Source organism: Podarcis raffonei, chromosome 5, assembly GCF_027172205.1.
Source record: "Podarcis raffonei isolate rPodRaf1 chromosome 5, rPodRaf1.pri, whole genome shotgun sequence".
NCBI lineage: Eukaryota > Metazoa > Chordata > Lepidosauria > Squamata > Lacertidae > Podarcis > Podarcis raffonei.
In genome coordinates this window covers 13581225-13600719 of record NC_070606.1, presented here as the reverse complement: position 1 = coordinate 13600719, position 19495 = coordinate 13581225, and the positions used below count along the sequence as shown (strand labels likewise).

The 19495-nt window shown below is 47.5% G+C and overlaps 1 protein-coding gene across 1 annotated transcript; it reads right to left on the bottom strand.

Annotated features, from left to right (window-relative positions):
• Positions 1–579: 579 nt before the first annotated feature.
• On the bottom strand, positions 580–10590 carry RBP3 (retinol binding protein 3). The gene is made up of 4 exons (XM_053387898.1): positions 7457–10590; positions 4003–4193; positions 2140–2282; positions 580–1276 (listed from the first exon to the last, which is right to left on the bottom strand). The coding sequence occupies exons 1-4, from the start codon at positions 10493–10495 to the stop codon at positions 957–959; spliced, it is 3693 nt and encodes a 1230-aa protein (XP_053243873.1). The 5' UTR covers positions 10496–10590; the 3' UTR covers positions 580–956.
• Positions 10591–19495: the final 8905 nt, after the last annotated feature.

The following is a 19495-nucleotide window of genomic DNA, read 5'->3' as shown; positions in this document are numbered from 1 at the left end:
CCTGAACATTCGCAAACACACGAGAATGACGCTCCATGCCAGGAAGATCTGCAATCAGATGCAAGGAGCTTCTTGGGAGTTCCCCAGACAGGAGCATCTACTCTCACAGGTTGTCTGCATGCGTGCATGCCCCCATGCTCACACATGGCAATATTGCCTTCAGTCTGATGAGCTTCTGCTTAGGCTCATAGGACTTCTTTGGTGGCAAAGGTAGAAGAAGAAGAAGAGTTTGGATTTGATATCCCACTTTATCACTACCTGAAGGAGTCTTAAAACGGCTAACAATCTCCTTTCCCTTCCTCCCCCACAACAAACACTCTGTGAGGTGAGTGGGGCTGAGAGACTTCAAAGAAGTATGACTGGCCCAAGGTCACCCAGCAGCTGCATGTGGAGGAGTGGAGACGCGAACCCAGTTCACCAGGTTACGAGTCTACCGCCCTTAACCACTACACCACACTGGCTCACATTTTACTTCTGAATAACCCCTACAGGAATCAGCATCTCTCTTCACGACGATTCACGCGTGTACAAGATTGCACGAATCCACTCGTTGAATCAGGAAGAACGAATAAGGGGTGTACACCAGTGAGGGGGGATGACATTCAGGGTGGTGTGACCTGTAAAATTTGCATCGGAGTGGAAGTGGAAGGGTACATACACAAACTCGAGTAATCACAGAGCTCCGGCTGCTCCTAGCCATCTACTCTGTGTGTATTGTGTGGGCTCAGGCCTTCCTGGGTCTGAAAGAGGAACCTGTGGGTGGTTTGGGTTGGGGTGTTCTTCTGCATGTCTTTCTTCTCCCTTTGTGGACTTCTCATAAGAACTGGGACTGGGTCAGTGATATCCTTGAGTTAGCAGAGGTCTGGGACAGATTTGCCGGGATGAAACACTCACCTCCCCTAATTTTCACTTCCTGCCTTTTGCTCCCATGGGGCCGTTGGTTTTGGACCTCGAGTTTAGCTGGACCTGTGCAGCCTCAACATTTCCTTAGCCTTGATGAGTGCCACCTCAGGGGGAACTTCCATGTGAGGTCTAACGCCCACACCCTCCCAGGTGTCATCCATGGAAATGATGGATCTGGAAGTTGGAATGGTGACGTAGAGGCTGGTGCCATCCACGTGGTATGTCTGAGGCTGGAGGCAACCCCCGCTGGTCCTTTGCCCAACGATGAAGGCTCTGCCCAGTCTCTTCATGATGAACACAAATTCCTCGGCAGCACCGGCAGTGACAGAGCTGGTGAGGATGACTAGACCTTTATTGAAACCATATCTCATACCTTCAAGAGGCAAGATAACATGCAGTAGGTTAGTGCATTGGTCCCTTTCAACCCTACGATTGGCTCCCCTCCTCCTTGCAGCTATGAAATAAGGGGTAATAAGACCTCAAGGGTTCAAAATCATCAACAAAATTGAAATCCTTACTTAATTTACATAGGCTGGATCTACAAAGCTATAAAAAACCGCTATGGGGGGAAAGTTCTAAAAGCTCACAATGGAAATTATTATTGACTTTCCATTTCAGCTCTACAGCGCCATCTGGTGTCACAGTGTTATAATGCATTTATAACGTTATAATTCGACTAATGTAGTTGAGTCCATAGTGTCTCAATTTTAGAAGTGCCTTATATGAATCTTGTTTCTGCTTCCAGCAATCCTGAAAAGCAAGTGGCTATTCCTTCTGCTCTACAGATTGCAAATTAAGGCCGAAAAAGTGCAGCTTGAAAAAGGCCACACAGACAGCCAGAACCAGGCAATTGCCTGAAGTGAGAGTAATGTCATCCTCAATCCAGACCCCTGAGGAAGATGCAGGAGGAAATACAAGCTGCTCTACCCAGTGGGGAACTTTCGGTACCTTCCCTGGTCCCTCCTGACCTGATGATTTAGCTCCCCCAACTTCCTCACACTCAGTGGTCAAGCCTCAGTAACACCCCATTTTCAAACATTACAAAAAGTGAGGTGTTAAACACTGTTTCCCCATGTGTTCATTGCTTCCCCCAATTTCTTAATCAGAACTGCTTGACAATGATTCATGCTATCAGCTGTTCTGACATTTCACAAATTACATGCTGTCAGTGGCTTTCTAATATAGGTATCAGGAAATCTATTGACACCTACAAACCAAAAGTATAATTGCTCTCACCTGAAAGCTGCGAAAGGGTCCACATGTCTCTGGTGGTATCATTGGGTCTGTTGTAGACCTTGTCCAGAAGAACTGGGTGTCCTTCATCAAAGAAATAGGAGCACAGAGCTGCTACGGAAGATGAAGAGCCTCCTATATTATATCTAAACAGAGGAGGAAAGCCCAGATCACATTAGGTTCAACCTGAGGGACAAGGCAGACATACTTTCTAGAATGTGCTGCATGGTTTGAACACACGTATATTCAGTGAAGGGAGAGAATCTGGATCATAGACAGAAGTACTGTTCTTGGGGGACAGGGGGTGGGCTGGTGTGGAGGACTCCCTGGTCCTGAATGGGGTAACTGTGCCCCTGAAGGACCAGGCGCGCAGCTTGGGTGTCATTTTGGACTCACAGCTGTCCATGGAGGCACAGGTCAATTCTGCGTCCAAGGCAGCTGTCTGCCAGGTCCATCTGGTACGCAGGCTGAGACCCTACCTGCCTACGGACTGTCTCACCAGAGTGGTGCATGCTCTAGTTATCTCCTGCCTGGACTACTGCCATGCGCTCTATGTGGGCCTATCTTTGAAGGTGACTCAGAAACTACAACTAATCCAGAATACAGCAACCAGACTGGTGACTGGGAGCAGCCACCAAAGCCATATAACACTGGTCCTGAAAGACCTACATTGGCTCCCAGTACGTTTCCGAGCACAATTCAAAGTGTTGGTGCTCACCTTTAAAGCCTTAAACGGCCTCTACCCAGTATACCTGAAGGAACATCTCAACCCCCATCATTCAGCCCAGACACTGAGAAACTCCACCGAGGGTCTTCTTGGTGGTTCCCTCACTGCAAGAAGTGAGGTTACAGGAAACCAGGCAGAGGGCCTTCTTGGCAGTGGTGCCCGGCCTGTGGAACGCCCTCCCACCAGATGTTAAGGAAATAAACAACTATCTGACTTTTAGAAGACATCTGAAGGCAGCACTGTTTAGGGAAGTTTTAATGTTTGATGTTTTATCACTTTATTATTATTATATTCTGCTGGGAGCCACCCAGAGTGGCTGGGGAAACCCAGCCAGATGGGCAGAGTATGCATGTATGTATGTATGTATGTATGTATGTATGTATGTATAAATAAATAAATATATATTGTTATTGTTATTGTCATTATCACAATCATCATCATCATCACAGGTTCACTATGAAGGTCCGAATCTATAGCCTGCTGCCATATAACTGCACATATGACATTTGAAATGTTCAGTTGCACCCATGCAAGTGGTTAAGGGGCAAAGAGATTAAATCTGAAGCTTTGAGAAACAACACTTTTACTGTGTACGTTCCATTTTGAAAATTACAATTAATTCCTTAAATTGGTGATCCCCCAAAACACGAAGCCTTTTTGCTAGGGATAATTGGGATGGAAGCTCTGAAGAAGCTGGCTAATTTTTTATTTTTATTTTTTTGCGTATGCAGCAACTACAGAATCTTATACACGCCGAAAGAGGAAAAGATTCCAACCAAAGATGAACAGCTTATAAAATTAATTGATTATGCTGAAATGGCGAAATTGATTGTAAAACGTAACAGATCAACATGACGAATTGTTTATGGAAAATTGGAGGCCTTTATTAGACTGTCAAAGTATTTTAGCGATATGAACTAGTGAGCAGGATTTGAGATATAAGCGGCGGGGGGCTGAAATGATAAGATGGACTTGGGAAGTCAATAAGAAAAATATAAGTGAGCGATGTACGTGACGTAAATTTGTTTTAACCTTAGGAAAAATCAAATAAACATTAACATTTAAAGAAGAAAAGAAAACTATGATTAATTCCTCATTGATTTCATCCAGTCCCTAATAATTTTTGGTCTAGCAGTTACCTCAGGTCTATGATTAGCGCATCTGTGTGGGCAATCTTCTCCCAAACGTGTTTCAGAAGCAGCTCAGAGAGTTGAGACAAAAGATCGCAGTCGGCAAACATATCGAACCTCAAGTAGCCCACGTTGTTCTCAAGCACGTTGGTGTGGTAGGAGAACTTAACGAGGTCTTCAAACATTTCGGGAGGAGGGATCTGCCATGGTTTGAAGAACATGGGTTGAAGAACATAGAAGGGCAACGTCAAATGAATGAAGGTGGAGGAGATCTTGAGCACATCATAGCTCCTGGTCTCATTGAAATTAAGCCAGGGTTGAATAGAGTGTAGAACTAGGGGAGACCAAGGTTCAAATCTCTACTCAGCCATGATGGCTGGTGCCTGTTTCTTAGCCTGCTCATTGCTACCTCACATGGTTGTTGTGAGAATGAAATGGTGGGAAGGAGAGAACCATATACACTGTCTTGAGTTCCTTGGAGGAATATACATGAGAATAAATAAATCTTGTTTCTCTACTGGGTTGGCCCTTGTATTCTGAACCCGCCAGAAACCATGAAGGGACAGTAACTTCCCTCCTGAGCAGATATATGCATTCTCTGTTACAGTAAAAGCATCTCACGCACTCGCAAACCTGGTGTAAGTAGAAATCAGAATTTTAAACGAATGTGTCGAAACCTGCAATAATAATATCTTTAAAATGAACCATGGCCATCTGTTGAACCTATTAAGTTAAGGCTGCTTTCCTGTGTTAAAGAACAAACCATGGAGGAAAACATTGGACGTTGTGTTTTATTAGTGTAGGTTACCTGCCGACTCAGGGACTAGACCAGTGGTTCTCAACCTGTGGGTCTCCAGATGTTGCTGGACCACAACTCCCATCATCCCTGACCACTGGTCATGCTGGCTAGGAATGATGGGAGTCGTAGTCCAACAACATTTGGGGACCCACAGGTTGAGAACCACTGGTCTAGTCAGAGGGCCTTCTCAGTAGTGGTGCCCGCCCTGTGGAACGCCCTCCCATCAGATGTCAAAGAAATAAACAACTATCTGACTTTTAGAAGACATCTGAAGGCAACCCTGTTTAGGGAAGTTTTTAATGTTTGATGTTTTATTGTGTTTTTAATGTTCTGTTGGGAGCCGCCCAGAATGGCTGAGGAAACCCAGCCAGATGGGCAGGTTATGTATGTATGTATGTATGTATGCATGCATGTATGTATGAATGAATGAATAAATAAATAAATACAGTCATCACGGGCTGTAGCCTCTGAGAGATGCCATCATGGACCTCCATGATTACCCATAAGACCATATAGATGATCAGAGGACCCATGTTACTGAGCTGTGCATTATCTTCACTTGTGAATAATTATGCATATTTATGGTGCTGGAGGAGACTCTTGAGAGTCCCATAGACTGCAAGAAGATCAAACCGATCCATTCTTAAGGAAATCAGTCCTCAGTGCTCACTGGAAGGACAGATCCTGAAGCTGAGACTCCAATACTTTGGCCACCTCATGAGCAGAGAAGACTCCCTGGAAAAGACCCTGATGTTGGGAAAGATGGAGGGCACAAGGAGAAGGGAACGACAGAGGACGAGATGGTTGGATGGTGTTCTCGAAGCTACCAGCATGAGTTTGACTAAACTGCGGGAGGCAGTGGAAGACAGGAGTGCCTGGCGTGCTCTGGTCCCGGGGGTCACGAAGAGTCGGACACGACTAAACAACTAAACAGCAACAACAAATGACTTTATCAACAAAGAAAGACAGTTTTGCTTAGATACCGCTAACCTTTCCTTCTGGATCTATACCGCCCGCGCCTATCCATGGTACCTTAAATTGCACACCCTGCTTTGAGATTTGCTTTTAAATAGGCATGCGGATAATTGCAGCAGTTGCATGCTTGCCATATGTCAGGAAAATCCCTGACATGTCCTGGTCATCGGGTGCAGAAATGGTGTTGGGGGATTTTTGCCGAATTGGCAAAATGTCAGGGAAAACCCGGATGTATGGCAACGCAGTGGAAAAAGCAGCAGAAACAGCTCAAAAAAAGCTTAAAATCACTGTTTGGGTTAGTTCCCCCCCCCAAAAAAAGCTCAAAAATTGGGGTTTGTTCCCAAAAATAAGCTTAACAATTTGGGGGGTTTCGTAAAAAAGGTTCAACGACTTTGCAGGTGTCAGGAATTTTACCTTTTGAAATACGGCAACCCTCAGCAGAGAATCCGTTACACTGGAGAACTGAGACAATATTGCCATCACTTGCCCTGATATGCCCACATGTTCCTTGCAGCTTCTGACTTTTGAACAGAGCATGTGCGATGATACAGTCTGTGTTTAGAATCTGCAGAGTGCAGGTCATGCAGTCAGAAGAGGTGCATGTTAAGAGTGCAGGACGCTCTGCTCAGAAATTACCATATATATATATATAGATAGATAGATAGATAGATAGATAGATAGATAGATATAGATATATACGGTATAAGACTCACTTTATAAGACTCACTTTTTCCCTCCTAAAAAGTAAGGGGAAATGTGTGTGTGTCTTACAGAGTGAATGCAGGCTGTGCAGCTATCCCAGAAGCCAGAACAGCAAGAGGGATTGCTGCTTTCGCTGCGCAGCGATCCCTCTTGCTGTTCTGGCTTCTGAGATTCAGAATTTTTTTTTTCTTGTTTTCCTCCTCCAAAAACTAGGTGCGTCTTGTGGTCTGGTGCGTCTTATAGAGCGAAAAATACGGTATGCTAAATGCATACATCTAGCTTGGCCCTAAATTGTAACTGGGGGATGACACACCCTGAAAAACAGGAAGGGCAAAAAAACTGATACGGGCAACAATAAAAGTGTCTTCTTAAAAAAAAAAAACTGTAGAAAGGGATAGTAACACTGTGGAGAGAATAGGGCAACTTATTATTTTGCTAGTTATGCTCTTTCAAATGTGCCTTTTATATTTGACTTCACTTAGTCATGCTTTCTTTTGAAATGTTTAAGATATTTTTTTTGTTAACTTTGCTCTGCTAAACGTGGATTCTGCAGTTGACCTCCTCTGTAATTTTTTTTTTTAATGTTCAGGATAATATTTTAGTTTCCTGTTAATTATGTCTGAATGAATGTTAATTGTATTTAAATGTATGCTTTATATTCAACTTTCTTCAGTAATGTTTTATTCTAAATTGTTTTATTTGCTGTTTTAATGTAGCTTGTAAACTGCTTTGAGATCCCCCCTAAAAATATACAGCAGTATAGAAATGAAATTAATAATAATAATAATAATAATAATAATACACATGATTTGCCACTGATCCTCTATAACGTGGCAGGGTAGCAGAAAGTTCAGTGATGCCATAGGATGACAAAGTAAACACACACACACACACACACGTTTGCCACATTTCCCAGCAGTGCCGGCCCACACATGAGGCAGGGTGAAGCAGTCACCTTGGGCGGCAGAAACCGAAGAGGTAGCTTACCTGCATGGGCACGATACCTGGGATGTGGTCCTTTGAATGCTCAGGGATGTGGGTGACCTTGAGGTGCCTATCTCCAGAGAGAGCTTTTAGGTTAGCGTTCATTTTCTCAGCCAGTTCCACCTCACAGTTGACATTTCTGTAGGCGGCTTGCTCAGCAAGCTTGGCTGCCACTGTAGCCCCAATATCGACAAAGGCATAGTTGTCGGCCACCAGTTTGCCCACGGTCTGCAGCACACTGGGCAACCTGGCGCGCAAGGCAATGATCTTCTGGGCGGAAGCCAAGGCCTCTGGAGCCTGCGCGGTGACGTGGGGCTCCACTCCTGACAAGCTCCACACTTTGCCAGTGACTGGACTGAGCACCACTTGGCTGGGGATCGATGCGTACAACGGGCTGCTGCCTATGTGGTAATTACCAGCCGAAAGCGAGCCCCCGACCGTGGGCTCCCCAATTACTGTGGCACGATGCAGGTCCTTCAAAGAGCGAGTGAGGGCTTCAGCAGCCGAGCCACTCATGTGGCTAATTAGGATATAGACATCCTTAGCCGAGCCGTAACGTTTGCCGGTCACCTCGGGCAAAGTCCACACCTCGGTACTTTGAGAGGTGCTGCGGTCGAAAACTGTGTACAGGTGTCGCTGAGGAGCGGCGTCAAAGAAGTAGGAGCAAAAAATGGGCACTCCGTTGGAGTAACTGCCTGTGTTGTAGCGCATGTCGACGACAATAGCTTCTGTTTCCACCAACTTGTCCCAAACCATGTGCAGCACCTGTGGCCCAATAGCCTTCACCGTCTCCGCCTCAGCCATCATGTCAAAACGCAGGTACCCCACGTTGCCTGGCAACACCTCCACCTTGAAAAGAGCCTCGATGAGGTAAGCCAGTTCCTCGGCAGTGGGCATCTTGTCGGGAGAGTGCTCCTCTGGAGGCGGCGCCACGTGGCTGTGGAAGACGTGCAGCTGATGATCCCCAGAGGTTTCTTGAAGGTCGCTGGTCAGCTGAGAAGCGAGGGTCTCAAAGTCCACGACTGAGCGATACCCGCCTTTGGCCAGCTTGGAATGGAGGGCGCCACTGATCCTGGTGGCCATTTCCGGTATGGCATAGTGGGCCTCCAGCAACTGCCTTACTTCCTCGACAAGTACTCCCATGCCGTTGTGGAACGCCAGTATTTCTTGTGCCTTTTTAAGAGCCTCGTCAGCCAACACGATGGCATCGGGAACCACCCCGCCACCCAGCCAACACTCCCTGTGGTTGTCGATAAAAGAGACGACCGGTACATTGATCAGAAGGCCACAATCTGCTCCTTCGCCGAGCTGCAAAATGCAGAAGGTGTGCGAGTGGGTCAAGATACCTGCTGTAATCTCGCCAACCAGGGTGGCACGGCCAAGGGACTGCATGAGGTAAGCAAACTCCTCGGCGGCTGTGGCCGTGTGGTGGCTTGTGAGCAGGTAGACACCCCGCCGAGCTCCATAGGGCTTGCCTAGCATTTCAGCCCTGCTGTTGTGGTCCTGCGACTGGTTTGTGCGCCTGTCATAGGTGGTAAAGAAATGCACAGCGCCAGCAGAAGGGTCTTGGAAGTAGGAGAGCAACACGGGCACAGCGGTTGAGGAGGGGCCTCCGATGTTGTACCGTAGGTCCATGATCAAATTGTCTGTGGCTTCCAGGGGCTCCCAGACTTGACGTAGGAGGAAGGGCCCTAGCTTGACCAGCACCGTAGCATCAGCAAACTCGTCGAAGCGCATGTAGCCCACGTTGCCTGGCAGTACCGACACCTTGAACACGGTATCTACCAGGGCGTGCATGAGTTGCTCGTCGTTAGGTAGGTCGGTAGCCATGGCAACCTGCTCCTCGGCTGGCGCAGCTGCAAATTCGCCCGGGGCGGCAGCCCGCAAGAATAGGCGTGGGTCTTCCGACGCAGTGTGCAGTTCGCCGTTGAGCTTGGAAGCCAGCTCAGTTGCCGATAGGACGGAAGAGTGGTCGAAAGCGGAGAGGTGCGTCAGCAGGGTGGGGACTCGGTCTACCACGGAATAGTTGTCCTTCAGGATACCCATCAAGAGGTTGATACTGCCAGGGATAGCTTTGCGTAGCGAAATGATGCCCAGGGCTTTCTCCAAAGCTTGCTCTGATGAGGCAGCGACGCATGGCTCCACGCCACTGATTTCCCAGCTTTGCCCGTTTCCGCTCAAGGGGCTCACGGAGCAGGAGAGAGGAATTGTCATGTAGAACTGGGAAGCCCCAATCTGCAACTTTTGGATGCTCAAGGAGCCCCCGGCTGACTTCTCTCCCACTATGATAGCCCTGTGCATTTGTTTGAGGATATAGGCCACATCTTCCGCCACCCCTGTGGTGTGCTGGCTTATCAACAAAACAACGTCCTTCTCCTTGCTGTATCTCACACCCAGCACCTTTGGCAAAGTCCAGATTTCCACGGTCGTATTGGACGGCCGGTTGTATATGGTATCCACATGCAGCACCCTGTCCTCGTTGTACAAGTAAGAGATAATGAACGGGATGCCGGAAACCTGCCCTCCGGTGCTGTAACGCAGGTCGAGGACCAGAGCTGACGTCTCCATCAAGGTTTTCCACACCTTTTCTACCAGGAAAGCCCCAATCTGCTCCACAGCATCCTGACCGATGATGGAGTCGATCCTTAGGTAGCCTACGTTGCCCTCCAGCACCTCGGACTTCACTGTGTGTTGGATGAGATTTAAGAGCTGCTCCGAGGTCAGAGAAATCTTTGCTTCTTGCTTGGGGGCAACGGGAGCTGAGGGCTCATAAGAAATCACCAGCCGCGGGTCGTTAAGGGCTCCTTGCACCCCAGCTGTCAGAACAGTCGCCAAAAGTTTGGGATCAGAGATGTCCCAGAACTCACCGCCCTTGACGGCTTGCTCGATGGCTTCTTGCATCCCCACTAGGTTTTCGGGAAAGCAATAATTGTCCAGCAGAAGCTTTGCCATATCCAACACCAGTGTGGACTGGAGGACGCCCTCAGTACAGCCGCCGCAACACATCAGGGCCACACACAGCAGGAGACGTTCCCTGATCATTTTCTTTAGTGCAAAGTGAAATGTGCCGCAAGAGAAATCCAAACCACTTGCAGTCCGGGAGGATCTTAGCTTTCTGCCAGCGCTGTCTGTGAATCAGTGCTGAACAGCCAAGTATTACATTTGGAGAGCATGGAATATCCTTTAACTAGCCCTTAAATCTGGCTCTAACCCCTTAATCTCATTAAACTGGAGGGCATCAGACAAAGGCCACACAAAGTGCAGCTTCATCGCGCAACAATCCCTCTTACAAAACGGCCTTTAAGGAGCTTTAGGAAGCCAAGAGAAGCGCTTAGATCGGGGGTTTCCAAATAGTCTGTGGAACGCCAGTGGTCATTCAGGTGGGGCGTGGCAGGTGTGTGAAAAACACTTAAAATCTGAATGGCAAGGTAATAAAATTCAATGTAAGGAACAAAAGGATCAATCAAGAGTAACTGAATATCACACAGCACCTACAGCACGTTGCAACTGCTACAACAGGCAGAAAAATCATTAAGTGGTCCGCCGAGAACCCCATTAATTTCCAAGTGGTCCATGGGCCACTCTTAGGAGACTTTTGTGGGAAACTGACTACAATTGAGCTTGTTTAATGTTTATTATGTTTTTGTATATGCTGGAAGCTGCCCAGAGTGACTGGGACAACCCAGTTGGACGGGCAGGGTATAATTATTATTATTATTATTATTATTATTATTATTATTATTATTATTATTGAATAGTCCATCCCTATTTTCATTGGAGAAATTTTGGAGGGTATGGCAGTTTCTTTTCCTGGACCAATGATAGCTTCCCAATCCTCCAGCTTACATTCTATTTGCATTTGGTGTTTTGGATTTTTCCAACCCTGAATATTTGTGCTGCAATCCCCTCCCCGTCAAGTAAGAATACATTTGCTGTTAGTGTTACTGACCATTCTCAGGGCTGCACTTTTACTATGTCTGCTCACCAGAGTGTTGCTAAATCTGAGGCGACTTTAATCTTCACAATTTGTCATCAATTAGGATTTACTTGTAATACCAGCGCAGAACATATGGCCACTGCTTCCGGACAAGAGAAACTCAACCCGACAGACTGAAATAGAATGTGTGTGTTATTTCTTAAGCGCCATTCTATTGTGCTGCTTAGAGATTGAAAGAGGATCAGTCTAGACTTTATCCCTTTCAAATTTGCCGGTCTACGCAGTTTCCATGAGGATAAAATGTGAGTGCCAATTTACAGATTTTATAGAGTTAGGGTGAGACAGTTTCAATTTCCTCATCATCCTGGGGAAAAAGTGACAAGAGGGGTGCCGCAGGATTCTGTCCTGGGCCCGTTGTTCTTCAACATCTTTATAAATGACTTGGATAAAAGAATTGGGGAGATGCTCATCCAATCTGCAGATGAAACCAAATTGGGAAGGATAGCTAATGCCTTAGAAGATGGAATTGGGATTCAAGATGACCATCACAGACTGGAGAAATGGGCCAAAACTAACAAAAGGAATTTCAATAGCCAGTGTGGTGTAGTGGTTAAGAGCAGTGGACTCAAAATCTGGTGAACCGGGTTTGATTCCCTGCTCCTCCACATGCAGCTGCTGGGTGACCTTGGGCTAGTCCCACTTCTCTGAAGTCTCTCAGCCTCACTCACCTCACAGAGTGTTTGTTGTGGAGGAGGAAGGGAAAGGAGATTGTTAGCCGCTTTGAGACTCCTTAGGGTAGTGATAAAGCGGGATATCAAATCCAAACTCTTCTCTTCTTCTTCTTCAATGTCAGGTTCTGCACTTAGGCAGGAAGAACCAGCTACAAAAATACAAGATGGGGGACACTTGGCTTGCTGGTAAAGGGTAAAGGGACCCCTGACTGTTAGGTCCAGTCATGGACGACTCTGGGGTTGCGGCGCTCATCTCGCTTTATTGGCCGAGGGAGCCGGCGTATAGCTTCTGGGTCATGTGGCCAGCATGACTAAGCCACTTCTGGCAAAACAGAGCAGCGCACGGAAACGCCGTTTACCTTCCCTCTGGAGCGGTACCTATTTATCTACTTGCACCTTGACATGCTTTCGAACTGCTAGGTTGGCAGGAGCAGGGACCGAGCAATGGGAGCTCACCCCATCGCGGGGATTCGAACCACGGACCTTCTGATTGGCAAGCCCTAGGCTCTGCAGTTTAGACCACAGTGCCACCCGCGTCCCAAGCTTGCTGGTAGTACATTCATATTCTACCCTTTTCCTCCAAGGTAACAGGGTCTTGGTAGAACACAAGCTTAACATGAGTCCACAGTGCGATGCAGCAGCAGAAGAAAAAAAGCTAATGCTAGTCTAGGCTGCTTCAACAGAAGCATAGTGTCCAGGTCAAATAATTTTGTTTAGTCGTTTAGTCGTGTCCGACTCTTCGTGACCTCATGGACCAGAGAACGCCAGGCACCTCTGTCCTCCACTGCCTCCCGCAGTTTGGTCAAACTCATGCTGGTAACCTTGAAAACACTATCCAACCATCTCGTCCTCTGTCGCCCCCTTCTCCTTGTGCCCTCCATCTTTCCCAACATCAGGGTCTTCTCCAGGGAGTCTTCTCTTCTCATGAGGTGGGCAAAGACAAAGGTCAAATAATATTCATGCTCTATTCTGCCTTGGCCAGACGACACCTGGAATACTGTGTCCAATTCTGGGCACTGAAATTTATGAAGGCTGTTGACAAACTGGAACGTGTACAGAGGAGGGTGACTAAGATGATCAAGAGTTTGGAAACCAAGCCTTATGAGGAACGGTTGAGGGAGCTGGGTATGTTTAGCCTGGAAAAGAGGAGATATGGTCGCCATCTTCAAATATCTCAAGGGCTGTCACAAGGAAGATGGAGCAAGCTTGTTTTCTCCTGCTGTGGAAAGCAGGACCAAATGGATGGATTCAAATTACAAGAAAGGGGATTCCAACTAAACATTAGGAGGAACTTTCTGAAAGTAAGAGCTGCTCCAGAGGAATGGACTCCCTCAGAAGATGGTGGGCTCTCCTTCCTTGGAGGTTTTTAAACAGAGGTTGGATGGCCACCTGTCAGGGATTATTTAGTTGTGATTTCTGCATTGGGGGGGGGGTTGGACTAGATGATGCTTGGGGTCTCCTCCACTTCTACAATTCTATGATTCTAAGCAAGCCAGGCGTGCCCCGTCTTATATTTTAGCACCTGGTTATTCCTGCCTGGGACGAGGGTGGCGCTGTGGGTTAAACCACAGAGCCTAGGGCTTGCCGATCAGAAGGTCGGCGGTTCAAATTCCCGTGATGGGGTGAGCTACCGTTGCTCAGTCCTTGCTCCTGCCGACCTAGCAGTTCAAAAGCACGTCAAAGTGCAAGTAGATAAATAGGTACCACTCTGGCAGGAAGGTAAACGGCATTTCCGTGTGCTGCTCTGATTCGCCAGAAGCGGCTTAGTCATGCTGGCCACAAGACCCGGAAGCTGTACGCCGGCTCCCTCGGCCAATAAAGCGAGATGAGCGCCGCAACCCCAGAGTCGTCCACGACTGGACCTAATGGTCAGGGTTCCCTTTACCTTTTATTCCTGCCCAAGTACAGAACCTGACATTTGTCCCAATAAATAAACGTTAAGTGTTGTACTCCTTCCCTAATCCAAGCCCTCTGTGTCAGTGAAGGTCACTGAGGACTGCTGCTGCATTTTCTGTAACATAAGATTTATTCAGACACAATTACCTGCTGAGCACAAAATACGTTTACGTGCTTACGTTTATTTTATCTGACCATTCTTAATTTCTCTTCTTTGCTACCTGCTTTGAATGGGGCCCTGTACAAAAAAATTGAAAAGAATCTAGATACCAGGGTTTTATAATGTATCCTTTAAATAAACAAAGAAATAAACACCCCTTCCTCCTTGTTTTTTTGCTGATGGGTGTGTGTTCTTACGACTTTGGCCTCTCTGTGTGATTTGGCTGGTCACCTGAGGATTTGTGAATGGAAATGTTAGAAAGCTCGGTGCTTTGAGTGTGGAGATAAAAGAGTCTGTTCCTCAGAAGGCGTTATGCCTTAGGAGTCTCTGACTCTGCTTCTTATCACTCGGATGTGTCTCATAAAGGGGTAAAAATATAGGCAGACAGGATTACAGAAGATGTGGCACTGGCGACCATGAAAAGGAAGCCACTGGGAAGAATGGAGGCCTGAGGCATTGAGCAGTGGTTTTAGCCCTTGAGGACTCTGCAATACCCGTGGTGGCAAAGGCCATTTCTTTCTATTCTGCCACACGACCCCAGAGGAACTACATTCGAAGTGCAATCCATATGGTTCATTCACTGCTTTAGGCAATTAGTTGAAATCCTTTGACCTCCGAGATTGCTTTTTAAGGGTGGAGATATACTGTAGGCATGCTTGTTTTAAGAGCTGTACAATATTTTAAACTGCACTTTACCGGGGAGTAAATTCCACAGAGCTCAATGGGACACTTTTGAGAAAACATGTAGAGGATTGCTCTGGTGGTATTGATGACAGTTCATCTTTCAAGTACTTTATGAGAGAGAAGAGGCAGAAAAATATTTTATTAATGCACTAGAAAACTGCAGTTTTACCCAACATGCTCCTCTGTCCATTTGCTTTGACAGACATTTTGGTCTTAGTATGTAATTTTAGGGAATTTGAGTCTCTGGCATGGTTTTCTAGCTTTGTTCAGCCTCACTGAGCCTGGTTGTCCTTAGTTTTTTAATCCCTTTTTTATCCCTGTGCAGGACATACCTGAAAACTGAGAAAGAACAATAGCAATTAAGATTCCTAAGTAGGGATGGGAGAATCTGTTAGCTTTCAGTTTCTCATTTTTTTCCAATCTTAAATTTAGTTTTCCAGGTTTCCACATCAATTTGCAATTTTGTTTTGTTTTGTTTTTTAAAAAAACAAGTCCTCACAATAATTTTTCAGCATTTTAGGGCACATTTTATTTGAGTACAGTGGTACCTTGGGTTAGATACGCTTCAGCTTACATATGCTTCAGGCTACAGACTCCGCTAACCCAGAAATAGTACCTTGGGTTAAGAACTTTAATTCAGGATGAGAAGAGAAATCGAGTGGCAGCGGTGCGGTGGCAGCAGGAGGCCCCATTAGCTAAAGTGGTACCTCAGGTTAAGAACAGTTTCAGGTTAAGAATAGACCTCCGGAACGAATTAAGTACTTAACTCGAGGTACCACTGTATACACATTTGGGCAATTTCTCCCGTCTCTGTGGTCGAGTTAACTGTTGCTCCAGCAGAAACGCAGCTGTGAATTCATTCATTCATTCATTGATTGATTGATTGCATTTATATTATTCCCGTTTTCTCCAAGAACTTCAAAGTGGTTCTTCCTCTCCTCATTTAATCCACATGACAGCCCTGTGAGGTAGGTTAGGCTGAAAGTGAGTGGCTGGCTCAAAGTCACCCAGTGAGCTTCATGGCTGAATGGGGATTATGAATCTCTGTTTCCCAGGTGCTAGTCTGACACTCTAACCCAGCTTTTCTCAACTTTTCCAGGTGTTCTTGAACTACATTTCCCACCAGTTCCTGACCACTGGCCATACTGGCTAGGAATGATGGGAGTTATAGTCCACAACGTCTAGGGATCAAAGGTTGAGAAAGTCTGCTCTAACCACTACATCACACAGTCCTCCTCCCTACTGCTGCAGGTGGGAGAGAAAGCTGCCAAAAGGAAGGAGGGAGGGAGAATGAAGAAGCCACAGCTGCCTTGCCTCCCAGTTGTTAACAGAAAAACCCGAGGGCTCCCTTGGACAAAAACAAAGACACCAACCAGGATAACTTGGAGCAAAACAGCAGCCTGTAGGCTTGGCCTTTATCGGAAACTGTCGCGACAGGACTCCCACCCGCAACAAGCTGAAGCAAAATGGAAGCCCCGAACAAAAGAAGACCCCAACTTTTATTAGTTACTAATCCCCCAAACTACACCCCTAAGACTACATCACAACTACATCACAAAAAGGAGGGGTTGAGGGAGGAGTTGTGGAGGTAACCTGAGTGTCCTGTCACCTGGCTGGTTCCTCCTTTCCCCCTCCCCATGAGTACTTTCCAGGTGACAAAGGGGAGTTGGCAGTTTCTTGCCCCCAGAGGGATGATCTGATCATTGTCCTTTGTTCCAGTCCACGTTGAATCCACTCCCATATGCAAGTCCTTTGTGACCTTGATGGTCTTCTGTCTGGGCCCATCAAGGCTGTCATGCCAACTGGGTAGGGCTCCTGTTTATGTGCTGGTATGGTTAAGGGATTATGGCTGTCCTGTATCAAACCATCCCCCTTTGATAGTCCTTCCTTCATGGAGCAAAATAAAAGTGGACCAGTGTAAATCCGATGTATGGTTGATTTACTATGAATTTATAACAGAAACGTTGTGTATGTTGTGTGTGTGTGTGTGTCTGTGTCGTGTTTGTACAAACTGAATGATTGGGGGGGGTGTTCCTGCAACACAGTTCAGTGGTGGATTCCAAAGAATACATTCATTAATTGTTATTCAAAGTACAATTACGAATGTACTATGCCCTGATGCACCTAGAGGACACCACGACATGGGCGGAGGAAGGTTTCTGCACACATTGCTGGGTGAAGGGCTGAGTATCTTGATGATGTGCTTTTGCATGCTGTTCCCCTCCCTGGTCCAGCTGCCAGGCCGGGGCTTCCTGTGCAGAATGTGTCCTTAAAACCTAAAAATTGTGGTGGTTGACTGCTTGGATGGGGGAGCAGGGCTGTTTGGAAGGGGCTACATTTAGATCTCACATCACTCCTGTTTAAAAACAGCTGCACCGGTCGATAGTTTGTTTCTGGACCCAATTCAATGGGGTTAATGTTTAAAGCCCTAAACGACTCTGGCCCCCAATACCTGAAAGAGCACCTCATTCCCTACAGACCCTCTCAGGTGTTAAGCTCAGCCCTGGGGCAGAGGACTTTTGGTAGCTCCACCACCCTCAGAAGTTCAAAGGGCAAATGCCTGCCATGCCTATTTTAAGACCCATCCTATTTTGGTGATGCTTTTGAATTCTGGTGCTGGAGGAGACTCTTGAGAGTCCCATGGACTGCAAGAAGAACAAACCTCTCCATTCTGAAGGAAATCAGCCCTGAGTGCTCACTGGAAGGACAGATCGTGAAGCTGAGGCTCCAATACTTTGGCCACCTCGTGAGAAGAGAAGACTCCCTGGAAAAGACCCTGATGTTGGGAAAGATGGAGGGCACAAGGAGAAGGGGACGACAGAGGACGAGATGGTTGGACAGTGTTCTCGAAGCTACCAGCATGAGTTTGACCAAACTTCGGGAGGCAGCGGAAGACAGGAGTGCCTGGCGTGCTCTGGTCCGTGGGGTCATGAAGAGTCGGACACGACTAAACGACTAAACAACAACATTTGGGTGATCATAAGTTGCCCTGAATGCTGCGTTTTAAATTGTTCTGGTGGGGACGCATCGTGCTTCTTCTGGGAGAGTTTGTGTGCCTTTGGTACCTACCCTGCACCCGGCTCTCACCTGTGGCACCTAGAAGCTGTCCGCATGGGACAGTGGTCACATCCTGTGGAACGGCTTCCACTGGCCACCAAAACCAGCTGAGAGTAGCCAATGAGTTGCATGCAAAGACAGGCTCTGGTGGATTGAGTGGACGAGACCAAAAGTGGGCCCAATGGTCAAGAAGGCCTTTTCTGCACATGCTTTTAGAACAGGCATCCTCAACCTGCAGCCCTCCAGTTGTTTTGGCCTACAACTCCCATGATCCCTAGCTAACAGGACCAGTGGTCAGGGGTGATGGGAATTGTAGTCCAAAACATCTGGAGGGCCGAAGGTTAGGGATGCCTGTTTTAGACGGAAGTGAGGGTCAGATGGAGCTCATACATCTGGGAAGGCAACTCATCTAGGAGAGGGTAAACTCTGGTCCTAAACCTCCACTGCCTTGCAGGATATTGTCACGGTCCGGTTTACAGGCGGTCGAAGTCCTGGCGGAGAATGTCGGGACCGGGGGCAAGACAGTGGGGTGGGAGCAGGAACAAGAGTCTGGAAGCCAGGAGTCCTGAAGCCAAGGGTCCGAGGGTCATGAAACCAGCACTCAAGAAGCCAAAGTCAGGAAGCGTGTTGCTGTGGCCAAGAGCCAAAGGGAAATGCTGACCTTATATCCCTTCCGGGCTCTTGCCACCAGGTGCTGTGAGTTACCAATCGGCCTCACCTGTGTGGCCACGCCTTGCCTCTTCAGAACAAACTTAGGAAAGCCCCAGTCCTGTGAAGCCCTACCGGTTACAGGGCCTGGCTCCTGCACGCACTCCTGACAGATATCTCCGGGAGAAGAAAAGGAGTAGGCCCTACACAAATCCAGAGTGAAGTCCCTAAGACAGTTGGATGGCACCTTGCGTGCCTCCTTCTGGCAACTCCTGCAGCCTAGCTGATGCCAAGCATATTGCTCTGCTTTCCTTTGGACCGCGTCAGCAAGGCCGAGAGTGGTGGGTCCTGTTGTCTGTGCAGCCCAAGACCTCCAGACACACTGCCCAGGCTTGCACCCCAGGCAGGTCACTTCAGTGCTGCTAATGCAGCAAAAAACAACAACACAAGAGGCAACAGTTATGAGTTACCAATCTCTGCAGCCACAGTTTAGGACCTTAGGGCATAGCTGTCAACCATCCCTTATTTGGCAGGAAACTCCCTTATCCCAGCGCTGTTTCCAGCTGCTGCCCCTTATTGATGATGTCCCTTAAATTTCCCGGGTTTCAAAAGAAGCAGCTCCTCTCCCTCCCTCCCTGCCGGCCAGGGAGGAGGGAGGCTCCAACTGTGTTGCTTGGCTGCGTTGCTCACCCAATAAGGAGTCTAAGAACAACTGGGGTGTGGAGATTGCATGCTTGTGCCAATCAAATTGGCCGCGTTGCCTGGGGACTCGCCTTTGCTCAGCGCTTCCCAGTGACGGTGGTTTTCCTTGCTGCATCCCCTTTGCCGGGTTGCTGTGCTGTGGGAACCACCGCTTGAGGCTTCGTTTGGCTGCTGTCTGGGCTTTCTGCCTTTGGCTCGGAGGGGCTCAGAAGTTGAACATACCTGTG

Coding starts and splice junctions, on each gene's coding strand:
- RBP3 (XM_053387898.1), bottom strand. CDS start 10,495: ATGATCAGGGAACGTCTCCTGCTGTGTGTGGCCCTGATGTGTTGCGGC. Junction 2,283..4,002: donor GCGCTAATCATAGACCTGAG/GTAACTGCTAGA, acceptor TCCTCTGTTTAG/ATATAATATAGGAGGCTCTT. Junction 1,277..2,139: donor GACCCTTTCGCAGCTTTCAG/GTGAGAGCAATT, acceptor TGCCTCTTGAAG/GTATGAGATATGGTTTCAAT.